This window comes from Mus musculus, chromosome 2 (genome assembly GCF_000001635.26).
Source record: "Mus musculus strain C57BL/6J chromosome 2, GRCm38.p6 C57BL/6J".
Lineage (NCBI taxonomy): Eukaryota > Metazoa > Chordata > Mammalia > Rodentia > Muridae > Mus > Mus musculus.
In genome coordinates, this window is record NC_000068.7 from 65,180,495 (window position 1) to 65,197,309 (window position 16,815).

The 16,815-nt window shown below is 41.9% G+C and overlaps 1 protein-coding gene across 25 annotated transcripts in view; it reads right to left on the bottom strand.

Annotated features, from left to right (window-relative positions):
- Positions 1-16,815, bottom strand: part of Cobll1 (Cobl-like 1) — a 151,060-nt gene that overhangs the window by 92,156 nt on the left and 42,089 nt on the right. For 2 of the 25 annotated variants that reach the window (XM_006499720.2, XM_006499719.2), the window contains exon 1: positions 4,195-4,217. The exons of 20 other annotated variants lie outside the window; for them this stretch is intronic. In XM_006499720.2, coding sequence (XP_006499783.1) covers positions 4,195-4,202 — 8 coding nt within the window. In that variant the 5' untranslated portion in view covers positions 4,203-4,217. Of the gene's footprint in view, positions 1-4,194; positions 4,298-12,531; positions 12,620-16,815 lie in introns of those variants that run through there. 3 more of the 25 variants (XM_006499723.4, XM_030251745.1, XM_030251744.1) reach the window with 3 other exon arrangements.

Below are 16,815 nucleotides of genomic sequence, written 5' to 3' on the forward strand. Positions count from 1 at the left end.
CAAGTCATTATTAAACAGTGATCCTCATGGCCTCTGTTTCAGTTCCTGAATGAAAATAAATAAATAAATAAATAAATAAATAAAAATAAATAAGGAAGGACATGACTGATCCTAGGTATGATGGAACATAAAGTTCATTATAGATAAAAGGGAAAGCATAGCCAGGGGCATCTAGAAGAGTCCACAGGGAACATGGTTCTGACCTGGGCAATGTGAGGAGAGATAGGGAGAGAGAGCAAGAGAGAGACACCTCTGACCAGGAAGGGTGGCTTGGGCCAAAAGACTGGCCAAGAAACTGGCATAGCCAAAATAGCGCAGTTATATAGGGAAGGGCAGCACAGCTCCTGGGCTGGAAAAGTTTAGGGTAGCAGGCACGGTATGTCAGCCATACCCTGAGGGATGCTGGGACTAAGGGATGCTGGGAGAACCTGGCATCCAGGTTTGCCGTAGTAATGTGTTAAATAGGCACCTCAGTCATTTGCCCTGGGTTTGAAACCTACCAGTTCCTACCTCAGTTTCCTGTCCTGGCTTCCCCCAAGGATGGATTTATAAGCTGTAAATTAAAGTAACCCCTTTTCTCCCCAAGCTGCTTTTGGTAAGAGCATTGTATCACTGTGATAGAAACACCCAAGAACACTGTTTCACTTTGTGTGTCAGCTGAAAGACATCCTGTGCTGCTCTCTAGTGTTGCGGCATGAGGCCCAATGATCGGTTCCTTAACAACTCTGCTCATCACGATTATCATTAGCAGAGCTGGCTGACACAGAAAAACGGGGGAAATGTTAACAGCACTGTGACGGAAGAGGCTGCAGTGAACACAAGGTTAGTGGGGAGGAGGGGCTGAAGAGTGGAAAAGCGTGATGGGGGAGGGGCGCTAACAAAGAACAGAGGCAATAGGGACAAAGGGAGACTGGGAGTAGAAAGGAAGTCAAAAGAAGACAGGAAATTGAAGCTGGAGAAAGAAGGCTGCAAAGAGCTAGAGAAAGAGACACTGTGGACTGGGTCACTGAGAGAGTTCCAGAGATGTCACACCCAAGGGCCACAAATACCCTAGGCTCTGATGTTCCAACAACATAGAGCCTGCTCTCCCGAACCCAAGGTCTGTCTGAACACTCTTAATACAAGCAGGTGGCACCTGCTGCTCCTTGCTGCTGTCTCCAAGTCAAGAGTGACATAAGTTGCCCAGTCTGCGTGGAGAAAGGGGGCACTGGTTATTGAATCCCATTGCAGTAAGCCTCTGACTCGAGAGCCTGGAGCCTCTGGTTTCTAAAGGGCTCTGGGCTAGATGCCTCTGGGTCTTTTCCAGGCCAGGCCCCTAAGCCTTGGGCACTTTCTCAGTATCAGAAAAAGTTTCTCCTCATCTACCCATAATTCCTAGCTGGGTGGGGCAAAAGGATTCCACCAGTTTACTAGTAACGAGTTTCTCTCCTCACGTCACAATAATTTCTCTCATCCCACGAGCCTCACAGCACTGAGATCTTACGTGCATTCATGTGAATGTAACAAACAAAACAAAGCTGCTTAGTTTTGTGTATTTTATACTCTCGAGAGGACTCTGAGATCTTTAAACTGAGTCCTATCATCGCAGCTCATGTACACATGAGTCCCTTACTCATCCTCGTTGTGGACTTTGTGTTTGCATTCTGAACTTCTAACTACATTTTAAAACCTCTGGGGTATAACACACATATATATTTCTTCAGTCCGTGTTTCTTACTCATTAGTAATGCTGGTATATGGAAATACCACACCCACATGAATGATGGCGTGGAGCTGACCCTGTGAATTCCACCACGCTGTACCTCTCTCTCTGGAAAAGCCGGTTCTGAAGTTATTTCCTGAGAGGACGACCCTCATGTCTCCCTCTCCATGCTCATGCTCTAGAGCCCCAGACTCTACTCAAGCAGCGGCCATATCCAACAGCTATGAAAGGGACATTCCCTCACAAGATACACACACACTCATTTTTTGCTTCCACTCTTACAACACACCCCTCTGTAGGGTCAGCATTTAGAATTAATGTCCTTACAAAAGGCTTAAGGTGGTCAATTCCTTTCCTTACCCTCTGCGCTCTGCCACATGAAGATACACCACCTCACTGCGAAATGGTGCTTTTTGATCCTGGACTGCCCAACCTCCAGAACATAACCTTCTGTTCTTTATAAGCCACCCAGTTTGTGGTACTGTGCTAAGGCAGCAGGAACAGGCAGGCAACTCCTGGCAGTCCCATAAAGCTTTTGGAAAACCCTGCGAATGAAATACTCAACTATTAAATAAGGGTTCCCCTTGTCCCCTGCCCTCCCCCTCTTTTTTTTTTCTTAAGGAAAAACAATGGTCACAGCCCTTCATGATGAGTCAAGAGGATGTCGTGGTAACTCTCAGCAGTGTTACTGCAGGAAGCTGCACAAACACTTTCATGTGAACTAAGAGATCAAAAAAATAAGAGACAATAGCGCCTCAAGGGTTGCCATGGTAACAAAGAAACCCTGCATGATAATCTAGTTATCACCTATTCTGTTTGCTGAGGGTTTTCACTGGTGGTTGAGTCCAAGAATGGTTAAAAAAAAAGAAAAGAGAGAGACAATTAACAAAGGACAGCTGAGACTGCCTCCTGTAGGAAGGAGAATTGGAAGCTGATTTGGGAGCAAGGTCTCATGTCTTCTCTGATACAAAGTCAACAGCAAGAGCAAATCCTCTCTCCTCTCCCAGAAAGGAGACTTTTAATACAGACGGCAAAAAACCTATAGCTGAGGTGATGAGGAAATGTCTGTGAAGTGGGAACACAGTAAGAGAAAATAAATCTAAAACTAGTTACACAGAATGTGTTAAATCCAACTGACTGACTTACCCATGAACTCTGTTCCACAAGCTCACTACTGCATAAAGAAATCAATCAAGAAGGTAGAAAGAAGTCAATGATGAACGCTTTCTATACCTGATTCAAAGTCCAGAGGACATATCTTATAATAGTGTCCTTCTGACTTTATTTTGTATATATGTGTATATGATCGCATGTATATACACACACACACACACACACACACACGGAAGCAGAGGTTAGGCTATGTCATCATTTCTTTGGTTGCTGTCCACCCTGTTTTTTAGATAGTCTCTCACTTGGCCTGGAACTGACTGGTTATGTTAGACTCGTTGGCTATGGAGCCCAGGGATCAGCCAATCTCTATTTCCCCAAACACAGTGATTATATATGCATCCTGCTACATGCAACTGTTTACATGGGTTTTAGCAATAACTCAGGTCCTCCTAACTGTATTTTGAGCATTTCATTAAGTGAGCTATCTCCCCTGACCTCATGTCCTTTGTGAGTGTCCATCTGTAAGGATAAACTCTTGTGTATAGTGGAGAAGTGTCACCCATCAATAAAAATCTGATAGACAATAAGCAAAGGCAGGATTAGAAAGTAGGGCATCCAGCAGAGAGAGAGGGGCACTCTGGGAAACAGTGAGGCATGGAAGATTCGCCATCTGGCCTCAGAGGAAGTTGGATGTATGAAACTGAGAGGTAGACAGTCATGAGGCAGACATAGAATGGCATAGATGGGTTAATTGAACTACAAGCTAGTTGGGGAACAAGCTGAGCTTAGGGCTGAGACATTTATTAATAAATAATATGCTTCTGAGTCATTATACAGAAACTGGGGCATAGGTAAAAAGTTCCATCCATATTCTACAAATTATCTTTACACACATAAAATGCTACACAACTTGCTAGATAGCAAAGGGAATGTACCAAATATGCAGTCTTACCACAAATATAAAATAATGTGGGCACCAACCTTCAGAGTCATACCAAATAAACCGAAATAAGGAAATAGGGCAGAAATGAAGGCACATGTCCTAGGGGCAAGGACTGGCATGGTCTTATAGAATACAGATTTTACAGCTGAGGGGACTTAGACATTTCTAGGAAATGGATGGGATACATAAGCAAAGACGGGCAACCTAGGAGAGGATCATGAAGGTCAGTTTCAAGGTAGTAGAGGAGTTGCTCAGGAAGCAGTGACCCCACACATATACACACACAGGAGAGAAAGAGAGGGGACAAAGAGTGAGTCTTAAACAGTGACCCCCCCCACACACACACACACGAGAGAGAGAGAAAGAGAGAGAGAGAGAATGGAGAATGAGTCTTAAAACACACTACAGAGTCTAAATATGAGAATCATTATTTTACCGTTCCATTTTCTTCAGATCCAAGATCCACCATCATAGTCTCCCAGATCCTTTCTAATGAGCCCCGATGCACAGAGCTTCCTTGAGCTTTCTGTTTTACTCCCTGAATAACCATTAATTCTCAAGAGGCCTGGAAGCCTCTAAAGATTCCTCCTCCTACTTCCTGTCCTTTCCACATCTTGACTTTTCCTTGTTCTTTCTCAGTCACCCACACTTCTCGAGCGGAGGGAGCTTGCTCCTTCTCTTCTCATCCCCCTGGACAGAATAGTGCTGCATTCTCTGCGTCTCCTGTGCTCCTCAGACACTCAGGTGTAACGTGATCATTAACACCCCCCCCCCACACTCTTCAAGGGTCTCACTGCCCAGGTCAATGACAATGTCGCTCATGTTAGTCACTGAGCTCCAAACAAACACCAAGGAGTTTGACTCCTGGTTCAGAGCAAATTACTCTTCCTTATTGCTGATATTACTCTGTAAATGTCAGGGGCTACACTGATAGTCCATCCAATACCTTACCTGGTTCACCTCTCTGTGCCTATACTCTGCTCAAAGACTGTTCCTCCCTGAAGTACATTGCACTAGTCGACTTTTACTGTTAACTTGATAGAACTGAGAGTCACCTGTGAAAGGTAACCCTCAACTGAAGAATTGCCTAGATCAGACTGTCCTGTGGGCCTGTCTGTGACAGTCTGTCTTGACTGCTAACTGATGAAGACAGGCCCAGGGTACTGTGGGCAGTACCCTCCCTGGTCCTGAACTATGTAAAAAAAAAAAAAAAAAACCAAGGGAGAGGCTGAACAAGTGAGAAAGTAGAATCCCTCCATGGTCGGGTTTCATTTCCTGCTGTCCTAACTTTCCTCAAGGATGGACTGTGACCTAAAAGTGCAAGCCAAATAAAGCCTTTCCTTCTCTAAGTTTCTCCTGGCCGTGACATTTATTGCAGCAACAGGAAAGCAAACTAGATTATATTCCCTATATCAGAAAACAGAAGAATATCAAATGCTCTGGAAGTCTAACATATTACATGCAATCAGAGTTGATACTGTGCTGTGTATATGAGATATCAAAAAGACTAGGTTTCAAATACTCTTACACACACACACACACACACACACACAGTGTTTAACTGAATGAAATGACTGTCAAATCAACTTGACAGTGTTATACTAACTTAGGTTTCTTATCCATGCTGCTTCCTTTTCGTCCATGTTGGGCAACATCCATAGTGGTGAGAGGGCATACGAAGAAGGACTATGCTTACTGATGGGAGATGGAACACAGAAAAAAAAAACGAAGGCAGGGAGGCCAGGATCCAAATATCACCTTCAAGATCATGCTCCCAATGACTGGACTTCCTACTGAGAGTCCCCGAATCCCAAATGGTCCACCTTCTCTCAGCAGCAGCAAAGGAGTCCAAGTCTTAGAGGAGTATTCAAGGTCTGTGCAGTAGCATTAGGCATACCTAATCCCCAGCTTTTATGGCTATGGGCATTATCATCAAAATGCTCTCTCTGTTTCCACACAGGGCTCTGGGGTAAAACAAACCATGTGGAATTGTTTCATTATCGATTTCAAATCTATTTCACTTATGATTTGTTCATATATATATATATATGTGTGTATGTATATATATATATATATATACATATATATATATATATATATATATATATATCAAGCCAGAAATAAGCTACTAGAAAATGTGATTATCCTTTTATTCTGACTTTAAAAAGCAGCTATGAGGGCAGAACATGTGAGCAGTTCCAATTCCATCTGTCCCATGCTTCTTGAATGGGTTAGCAGACCTGGTGGCTGGATGGGATTGTTCCCCAAACCAACCCATATTAGCAGAGTCTGACTGGCTCAAACCAGGGAGCAAGACTTTACAGCTGAACCACTGTGATTTATCGTAACCCAATCCCAAAACAAGAGGCTTACCCAACCCTGGCTACATAACTGTGCAGGACTGGCTGAAAACTTGTCCAAGGTATTCCAGAAATCCTGTGTGACAACCACTAGAGGAAAGACTACCTTTCCCTAAGAAATCTAAAATATAAGAAGCCTATGCAGATGTGACATTTGGAACTGCAAGTCTTTGGGGGTGGGTGAGATACAGGGGAGCGAAGGCAGGGCCCAGTGTGTGCTACCCAGGAGCTTTCCCAGTGAAAGGTGCTTTGAGTTGCTGTTGTTATTTTCACTTTCTTATTTCAATGGTGTATGGGTGTTTTGCCTGCGTGTATGTGTGTGTTTGTGTGTGTGAGTGCGCACAGTGCACACACATATGTACACGATCACACGTGCACACTGGAAGTATAAAAGAAGAACGATGGATCCCCTGAAACTGGAGTTGCAGATAGTTGTGGGCTGCCATGTGGACCCTTGTGAATCAAATCTGAGTGATTCAGCCCCCTTTACTTTTTAATAATCTGAACAGTGATGATTTAAAGCTAGCTTCTACACAGGTAATAAATTTCCATGACAAATACGTAAGTAACCCAAGCTCACTTTCTCCTCTAGTATCACCTACTAGCTAAAACACAGAACAGGACGTACTTTAATATAGGGTTTCTAAGTTTCACAGTTGGTAGCATGTTGGGCAGATGTTAGTCTAAAAAGGAAGGAAAGCCTGAAATTGATACAATCATTTGCAAGGAGTTAAATGATCAACCACAGAAATCAATCAGTCTAGGAGCCAGGCAGATGGCTCAGTAGGTAAAAGGTACCTCGCACTAAGCCTGAAGATCTTAATTCAATCCCCTAAACCTATGCACTGGGAGGGAACAATCAATATAGAGAAACAAATGCAGGTTATACAGGGAATAAAAAAGGATTGGCTTGGAAGCCAAGAGAATAGGAGTTAATTTTTCAAGTTTTTTTTCTCAAAGGTCTGGTAATTCTAGGCAAAATATAAGAGAGGTAGTTTGCAGGGGCAAATATTGAAAATAAATACATGCATACTGCATGCAATAGAGTACTAGAATATGACAAGCCCCATTTTAATAAAGCATATAAGTGCAGAGGTTAGAGAGGACTAGGAAAAATGTGGGTGAGGTGGTGGTGAGGATGTGGGGGATGATGGAAAATCACCAGGCTCATAGTAGATTGGCAAGCAAAATAGTAAGCAACAGTGGCTGGCCAAGTGGCATCACCCACCAAGGCAGTCAGTCAGGGATTTTCATACCCAGTTCACAAGAGTGAGTAGACATAAAGCAAAAATAGAGCACACAAAATACAAAATAGCCATCATTCACTCTGGGCTAAGCAGAGAGGGTGTTGTCAGACAAACAGTTTCTGAAAAGCAGCAAAACAAAACACATATACACACACAAAGAAAAAGGAAGAAAGAGAGAAAGAAAGAAAAGAAAGAAAGACAAGAGCCCAAGAGCAATCTAATCTCTAGATTAATATATTGATTCTCAAAGGACTTGATTTATAGCTTTCTTTCTTTCTATTTGAATTTCCAACCAGGTGAGAATATGTGTTAGTACTTAACTATCCACCTAGAGCCTACAGGTCAATTCTTTTCAAAACTTAGAGGTTAAGACTAATTGTAGATAGTCTCTCTTCAATTTCTTCTTTTTATAAGGACACAGTTTAAAAAAACAAAAAAACAAAAAAACAAGTGCACCTGAGAGACTCTCAGCTGAGACCACTAGCTACATCTCCATACACTTGACATTCACTGGTTAACTATGCAACTCTGAATGCTTCTAAAACAGTCAGCTGGTCCCCACTCCCACCCCAGCCCTGGTTTTCTTCTGTTTTCATTTTAGGCTTACCATTCTTCTTTCTTCTTCTACATTCAAAAGCAGTAAGAAAAACAGATGAAGCAGATAAAAATACAAATGAAGGAAAAAAACATTAAAATACACATACTCTTTGTAATTAATCAAGAACAAAGAATTCCATTCACCTGTGCCCCTTATGTTGTGTGCTGGGAGCCAGCACTTGTGCAGTAAATAGAAAAGCTGCTAGGGAGATAGGAAAATAGAAACTACACGAGGAATCTCAGAAGTGAAATCAGAGCGCGGACAGGACATCACCGGCCACTGAGGGAAAACGTCTCTCTAGAAACTAAGTGAGACTAAGCCGTGTTAGGAAGGCACTTGATCTAAAAACATCCCCCAAAAAACCACAAACCCAGCCTAGAAACAACTTCCTTCCTTCTCATGTTTCTGCAGAACCTAAAATATCAGCTTGTAACTGCCTCTTCAAAGAATTCTTTCATCAAAGTCCCCAGCAAAGTTCACATCTAGGTTTCATTCCATTCAGATAAGTTATATAAATGTGTAAGTATATATTGTATCTATATAATGCATCATTCTGAGTAGCCCACTTTTATTATGCATATATATTTAAATTATGGTATTATATAATCACAAATACAGTATATAAGATATAATATAAAATGTTATGTATTACATATAGTTTTTCCTGGCATTCCTCAACTCCTTCCACGTGCTGTAAAAATCAGCTTCTCAAAAAACCTTAAAGCTAAAAAAAAAAAAAAAAAAAAAAAAAAAAAACCTTAAAGCTAAGTGTTACAACTTAATCACATTTAATGTGTTTTCACTGAGAACACACCCATGGCATGGATAAGAGTTCTTTTTCACCTAAGTATACAGAAAAGCAGAAACTGAGTAAACTTTCTGCACGATGGGACTCTAATAAAAGGACCAAAGGTGACATTTTCATGATGGCTGGGGACGAGACAGGTCAGGAAATGTGGCTATGGAAACCAGCAAACATCTCATCACACTTTTACAGTGGATTGGGTAAACCCCAGCATCAGCTTCCTTCCTGTGTACCTTCCTGAACGACAGACCCAAAACCCAGAGTATTCCCCAGCCCAGGTTCCCTTCCGCCCGGGGCTCTGCTAAGCAGATCTGCAGGCCAGAGAGCAGGAAGGACATGATCTCAGCAAGGCCGCTGTGCTCTGCCTCTGAGAGGAACCCCGTACAGTCACTGCTGAGTGTAAAAGCTGCAAAGCAGATGCTGTTTTTATATGAACAGGATCTGAGCTACCGAGAGTCCCCTTTGTGGTCCTCTGTGATTCAGGATCCTAACTGTACTTGAGAAGCAGCCTTCCCACCTGCTGACCTTAGCACAGGCGTCATGTCTCTGGTTGGCTACAGGAATGGCATCCCTGCACATGATAGCCCTGGCTTCACTGCTCCTAAAGACCGTTCTACCCCAAGATGCCAGCCTTTTTACAGTTTCTCATGAAATTCTGTTCCGTTTAAAAGTGTGCATCAGCTCAAGTAGTGACTTGTGCCTTAAATCTCAGCACTAGGGAGAGAGAAGCAAGCCAATTTCTTTGAGTTCTAAGACACTCTGGTCTGCATAGTTCCAAGACATCCAGAGCTACGTACTGAGACCCTAACTCTAGAAACCAAAAAAGACAAAAATATTAAAAGTGTATGTTCATCCCTTTATTTCCTGAAACTGAAAGTTGAAAACACACATTCATATTAAAATATGAAATAGATCAAATGAGTGTGCAACTCCTTTATGTATAAGATGTGTGTGTGTGTCTGTCTGTGTGTGTGTGTGTGTCTCTGTGTGTCTGTGTATGTGTGTGTGTGTGTGAGGGGGGGGGCGGTGCACACTGATGGTGTGTGATGCAGGGACGGGAACTCAGGCCCTCCAACACTCTATGTACACACTCCACCACTGAGCTACAATCCCAGCTCTCAACCATTTCATTATATAATCATAAAGTCTAGAAGATGATTTGTTGTAATGTCTAACAACTTAGTCTACCTCCAAAGTAAAAGTCAGAACTAACCAAGGGAGAGATTACTAGTAAGGAAAGTTCGTCCAGTAAGCTGAATTCTCCAGTCCTGAAATGGTTTACCAGCAAGGTAATGGACATTCTCTAATGCACTTCAAGTTAGAAAACCAGTACGCAGACAACAGACAAAAGCCTCCTTCAACTCCTGACGCTCAAGGACTTATTTTTTAAAGGTCAGCATACTGCCTGGTATCACACATGCTCTAACTATAGCTACCCAGGACCCTGAGGATTCCTTGAGTTCGGGAGTTCAAGACCTACCTCAGTGACACAGTGAGATGATGTCTCAAGAAATAATAAGAACATTTAACATAAGAATGAAACAGCCTATCACGCTGCTAATTTTGAGGGCTCCTTTGCTCTCATAGGTTCTAAAGTCACCCTGTCTGGACTCAGGAAACTACAGCCTGACAGACACACAGCAAATGAGGCTTTAAGAAAGTAGAAGCATGCCCAGAACCAATCCCCACTGGCTCCTCATAGAACAAAGTTGGGGCTTCAACTATCACATAATTAAAAGTGGCTACTGTTTCAATATAGGGTGGTGATTAAGAAACAAGTAACTCAAGGGCAAAGGAATCCAAATGAAGACTCCATTACTCAGTAAGCTCGAGCCAACTTCTAGATCTTCAAGCCTTGATTTCCTCAAATTCACACTGAGCGGTAACAATTATATAGCATTTGTGTAAATTGCATCTATAATGAGCCCTAAGCATTACATGTCCCGCGGAGGAAAACGTTTTTCACCTTTAAAAAAAAGTATTAGTAAATGGTTTCGGGCTAAATAAAATGTCTAGCTTTAAATATTTACAATTTTCTACTTATGCTTTAGATCTAGAGAGAATACTTTTGAGCATAAACTCTGCCTGCAGACACTGCCCTTCACATGTCCCTGCACTAAAATAAATATTTAGGGAGAAGATTAAGTGACCTGTTCTGCTCCAGCCCCGGACTGACTCCCTTCCAGGCCCACCAGATCCTGGAATCACTTCTTGGAGTAGACATTCCACTGGAAGACACACCCAAGGCTCCCCACCCATAAACGTTCCTACCCCGAAATTCCATTCTACCCCTAATCAGGGATCCCTATTCTGCTGGGGAAAGAAAAGAACAACAACCTTATCTCCTGCTGGAGATAATCAGCCTCCAGGATCCTTCAAGAGACAGGAGGCTCTGTGGTGTATCCAGCGTATCCATAGGGACCAGACAGGCCAAGGGAATGAGTCAGCCTTAGAGGCACCTTCTCCCTTCTGGGGCTACCTCCACTCTCCAGTGTGAGAACGAACGGAACTTCTCTCACCCAGAAGAATTCGATATGATAGTGCTTTATAATTCTTCTTTAAAGGCAGGTGTCAGGCTCCAAGACAATTTTCAAAATGAGAAATTAAAACTGTCTTAGATGTTCAATACAAGCAAAAGATCCTACAGTTTTTATTTGCCACTTTACAAATTTGGTAAATTACATTTCCAACACAACTTAATTTCAAGTATTTTCACGTAACTTTGAGATACATTTTGTAACAGACAATTATCATAACGTGTCACCTTTCTCAAGGCTCACAACTTAAATCCTGAACAATGTAAATCACTAGTGATCTAAAAACACAGTTTACCTGAAGAGACTTTAGCAATCATATTTTCCCCATAAGCTGCATGTAAACTCCTTCTCAATGCCGCCAGGCCCATATGAAGACAAGGAACAACATGAAAAACAATGAGTGTATGAGAAACACCAATGGAAAAGACATTAAACAATGCAGACCAGCATAAGTTCCTACTTCCTGCAGGCTCATGAGACCATAAACAAGTCCTTATGTTCCTTTCTGTTACCAGGGCTTTGATTCAGGAACTCAAGCATGCTAAACAACTGCTCAATCACTAAAAACTGCCTTCAGCCCCCACTTTTTTTTTTTATTATAATTTCGTTTTGAGACAGGATTTCTCTAGGTTGCTCAAGCTGGTTTACCCTCCTGCCTCCACCTTGGCAGTGGCTAGGATTACAGGAATACACAGTCCTAGCAGAACATTGCTTTGTAAACTGCTATGAAGTTTACAAACAATGAATATCACCACTAGAAAAGCAATTTTCAATTAGATGACAGGGGTATGTGCATGTGTTAATACTAATGAAGTTTAAAGGGACACTTTCAAAACAGCATGCATATAAACTATTTAGTTATTTATTCATAATTCATAAGAACCTCTTTCAATTCATGCGGTTTCCAACATATAAGGACAAGGTAACACACACTTAGAAATGACAGAGTCATAGAAAAGTTGGTGGCAAACTTTCTTTGTTAAACAACAGAATTATCTGACTTTATAATGTACCAATCTCTGTAAGATGAATAACTAGCACTTCAACTGAAAGGTAGAGACTGAACCCCGGCCTCTCCATCTGCATCCTGGTGCCAGCAATGTCTATTCTTATACCATGGACTGTGGCTATAATCCTTCAATGATGTGTGCCACTAATCACACAAGAGACTTAAGAGAAAATGACACTTGTCTAAAGACTGTGTATCCCATATAAAGGGAATTTACCTTAAGTTTCAGAGGTATCCCTGCACTACTGGCAAATCTGGAGGGAACAGAACCCCGTGTCCACTTGTGGATACGTCATCTCATTGCACTGTGGGAGGAGGACAGTGTGGCATGAGGACTGCAGACATAACCAGAACAATGCCCCTAAAGAACATCCCAGTACCATAGTTAGAATTCCGATACGTCAGTCACCCTTTGCTGGGCACAGTGATGGCCCAGAAGATTTCATTGCACTTGACACGTTCCAATGGCCAGCCAGGTGCACACTGCTGGGCTGTGCCAAAAGCAGAGAAGGAAGGACAGGACTAACCAGGCCACAGGGGAGTCCTACAACCCACAAAATCCTCAGGTTGCAGCATCATATTGGGTCAGCCCAATATCTCAGAGCCAGAGACTTTGCTAAACTCGAAAATACTTTCCCCGCCCAACAAGTACCAGTGTTTTTAGATTTAGTATTGTTTAAAAAAGAATATGAATCTTAAAGCCCTTTAAGTCAATGCCAACAGCAGGAGCCAATAAAAACAAAAGCGAATTGTGAGAAATACTTATCACCGCAACCAGTCTTTACGAAACCCACTTCCTTCTAGACTCTTCTCATCTCCGTCCCTAGGGAAAGTGGGCTCCACATATCAAGTAATCAAATATGTTTATTTTGAAAGGGAAACTACTTTTTAAAACGTCCTTTTAAAAACGATTCCTTTACAATAACATTCTAAAAGGGGACTCTTTATAGTATGCTTAAACAACATGATGTTTTGAAGTCCTCAGAATGCTTAGAGGATATAAATAAAATGCTCCAACAAGAGATTGCTGGACATATAGAAGAGAAGATAAAGAGATAGTACATGGCAAAATGAGAGAAAAATATACAATTTCCACAATATTCAATTTAGTAAATAAAACATTTACATTAAAATCTTCTCACAGCATTGCTTTTGATAATATCTGTTCATTTATTATGTTTTATTAAGCATATTTTTGCATGCACTCCCTAATCTTTTCTCACCCCCAAGTTGCTATGTTGACCACAATATGCACCACTCAGTGAAAAAAAAAAAATTCTCCGCAGGACAATGAATTCAATCTTCACTTTTAAAACTCCTAAGAACACATATCTCCAATATCCAGAGTGCTAAACCATTGAAAGAGATGACTGGGGTTAGAGAAACTCTTTGGTACTTAGAGTTAATAAAATGACAAATTAAAATGTACATTGGTCTTTCTACATTTTAAAACTAAATTCTAAGGGAAATATACAAATCTTTTATCAGGACGGAAACATCTGATTTCTCAGTATGTATGGATCACAAATATAAGGAAAGGAAGTTTAGCTGACTTGGCAAACAGTACTAAGTACTCCAAGAGTATGCCACAAGAATAGAGCCCCATAGACACTAGATCTCCTTATGAAACATGCTGAGACATTCATTCATGACACCTGCTATGACATCTTGTCAAAAATTACTTAACTTCAAACTGTTTCACCTAGATCTATGCTTTCTATGAAAGAATGTAAGAATACACTGACAACATCTCAAGGTAACAACTGAAAAAATCTAAACGTACAATATTTTGTAAAGCAACTGAAAGCCTCTTCAAAAAGTCAGGGATGGACATCTCCCTGAGTAACCCACCTGAGGAGGAAGCCATCAGCAGAGTGTACAGGCTAGACATGTAGGAAAAGACCAAAACCATAAAAGGAAGGTGGCCTTATACTCACCACATAACCCACTGGGCTCACCACCTCTTATTATTCTCTTGGGAAAGAAATTATAAGATCTTTGTCAATTATCTGTGAGGAGAAACAGTGCCTGTCAACAGAGTCCAGGAGATGGTGGAAGGGTGACCAAGCCAAACGTGAATGAACCAGGTCAGAAGATGCGAGGCTGCAAGAGACCTTCACTCATGGTACCAGGAGAAAAGTGGGATTTCTATGGCCCACAGTTAGCATCCAACAACAAAAGCTCTATCTTTGATTTCTTTTATGAGCAGAAAAACATGAGGGAGGAACTAGATGAATGTGGTATTACAGAAGGCTAGGTATGCAGATACCTGATCAGAAAAGCAGGAAAATCAGGGCTGGATAAAGTACCTACAGCACTTTCAAATGGAAGACGCCCATCAGAACCTGCCCTCGCCAGATTCCTAAAAGCAAGCTGGAAGTGAGCTGCTCAGGGATTACACACATTGCAGCTCTGGCCTGAGCCTCCATGTCCCTTTTGTACCTCAAAGTCCACAGCCCCCATCTATCAGTACAAGCCCTTTGGAAGAGGCACTCTATTTTTTTTTTTTTTTTTTAGTGCCAAGTCCCGGAGCTGGGTAGTACCCTCTCCAGGGTGGAGGCAGCGGTGTGCATCTCTGCTGTGATTCACAGAACCAAAACTATTAACTCAAAAACTGAAGATTAGTCATGGTAGATATCATTTGAGGAAATTTCCAAGACATAACCAGATACCAAGAATGCTTAGGAGTCTACTAAGCTAACCTGAGGACCAGCTCACCGAAGTTAAAAATAAACTGACTTAAACTATTAAGTCATTTGAACACCAGGTTGAACTAAACAACACTTCATTTTGGTAAAAGCCAATCTACCAGGCTAGATAAGAATGGTGGCAATCAGTGAAGAAAGGAAAATAACTAGGGCACTCCCCGTAACAAAACCCTAAATACTGTCACCATGACAACCATCAAAACTGCAAACCACTGCTGCAAACCCAAGCACCTCCTCACGGTGTCCTTCACAAACAGTAAGATTTATGTTATCTAAATCCCAAGATTTGCACATCAACCCTTCCAAGGGCAAGGTCACAAACTGAGTCACATTCATATCTTACATCATTTCTAGATTCGATATGCAGACATAACCCTTTCCTGTTTCAAAATGAAAGATGCCGTGCGTTGGGACTTGGTGCTTCTCAGTTCCAAATACACTCTTTAACGAGTACCTTGTGATGAGCAACTGAATGATTTTAACATTGCTCCAATCATGCCGGCATGCCACTGAGCTTCTTACAAGCGCAGAAGAGGCTGACCGAACTGCCAGCTTTGTGTTGGGTGGAGCATGTGGGATGTGGGTATGGGAACCTCCAGCAAAGCCAGCACCATCCAGACCCTGCCCCTGTCACAAGTTGGTACAAAAATATAACCTTTCCACTTTATCTTGACATTGAACTCAGAGCCCTCACAGGCTTGTATGTTCTGAAGGCCTCCTGCCAGTGTGTCACGGGCATCCTGAGGCACCACTGCAGGTAGACTGGAGGGTCATACAGAGCACAGAACTTCCTTCATGTCTTCATGTTCAAACTTGCCCATCCCTACCACCCAGCATCCTGGCAAGGATATCTGCCTGCAGCTCTTGGGCTGCCACCACTGTCCACACAAGTGGTTGACTGAATACCTGTTCCCCGGGTATCCTCTGAAGAGTTGTCTACTTGTCAAACACCTCCAAACCAACCACCAAAGCTTCCAATGGATGGATGCTTTCTCCAAAGAAGTGTGTGAGCCCTCTGCGAGTCTGTTCTTCCGTGGTCTCATAGGGTACCTTGTGTTCCCTTGTACATCGTAATCATGCTTTTACAGTTAATGACTCTTCATGTGACTTTCCTATTAAACATAACAGTGTGGATCCTGTTTCCTTATCTAAACCATACTGCTACAGATGCCAAATGTCTTCTGCTATGCATGTAATGGGAAAATCCAATTATTTTTATTCTTCCACCACTCTCATCAGGGCACCATCTTCATGAACTCACCCCAGAGCTCAGAATACCTAGGTATGGCTTTTCTAAACTCATTATTATAGGATACAGATAAAGATGGAGTGGGGGCTCAAACATTTATGATATATTCAGAAATGGCATTTCGTATGCATCTAAAATGCTTAAGAAATAAAATATTTCATAACGAGTCTACTAACCCACAATGGCTTGGCTCATGCCCAGAGAAAACTGTTAATACCTAATATTAATTGGCATCTTAACTTATAGGGTATATAAGCGGGCCCAAAATTGTTCACTCTATTAACTAAGCAAAGCATGTTCCTTAATCAAGGAAGAACAATAACTAGTGATCTTTCAGAAATCCCTGAGCTGGTCAGGTAAACAGGCCCACATCTGTACTTCCACAACTCAGCAAGCTGAGGCAGGAAGATCTAAGTACAAAGCTAGCCTGGGCTACAGTCCAAGATTCTGATTAAATAAATAAGTAACTCTAAGTCATTTAAGGACAGCCTCCTCTGAGCTCTAACATACCATGGCAGCAAGATTTCTTTTATTTGTATTTGTT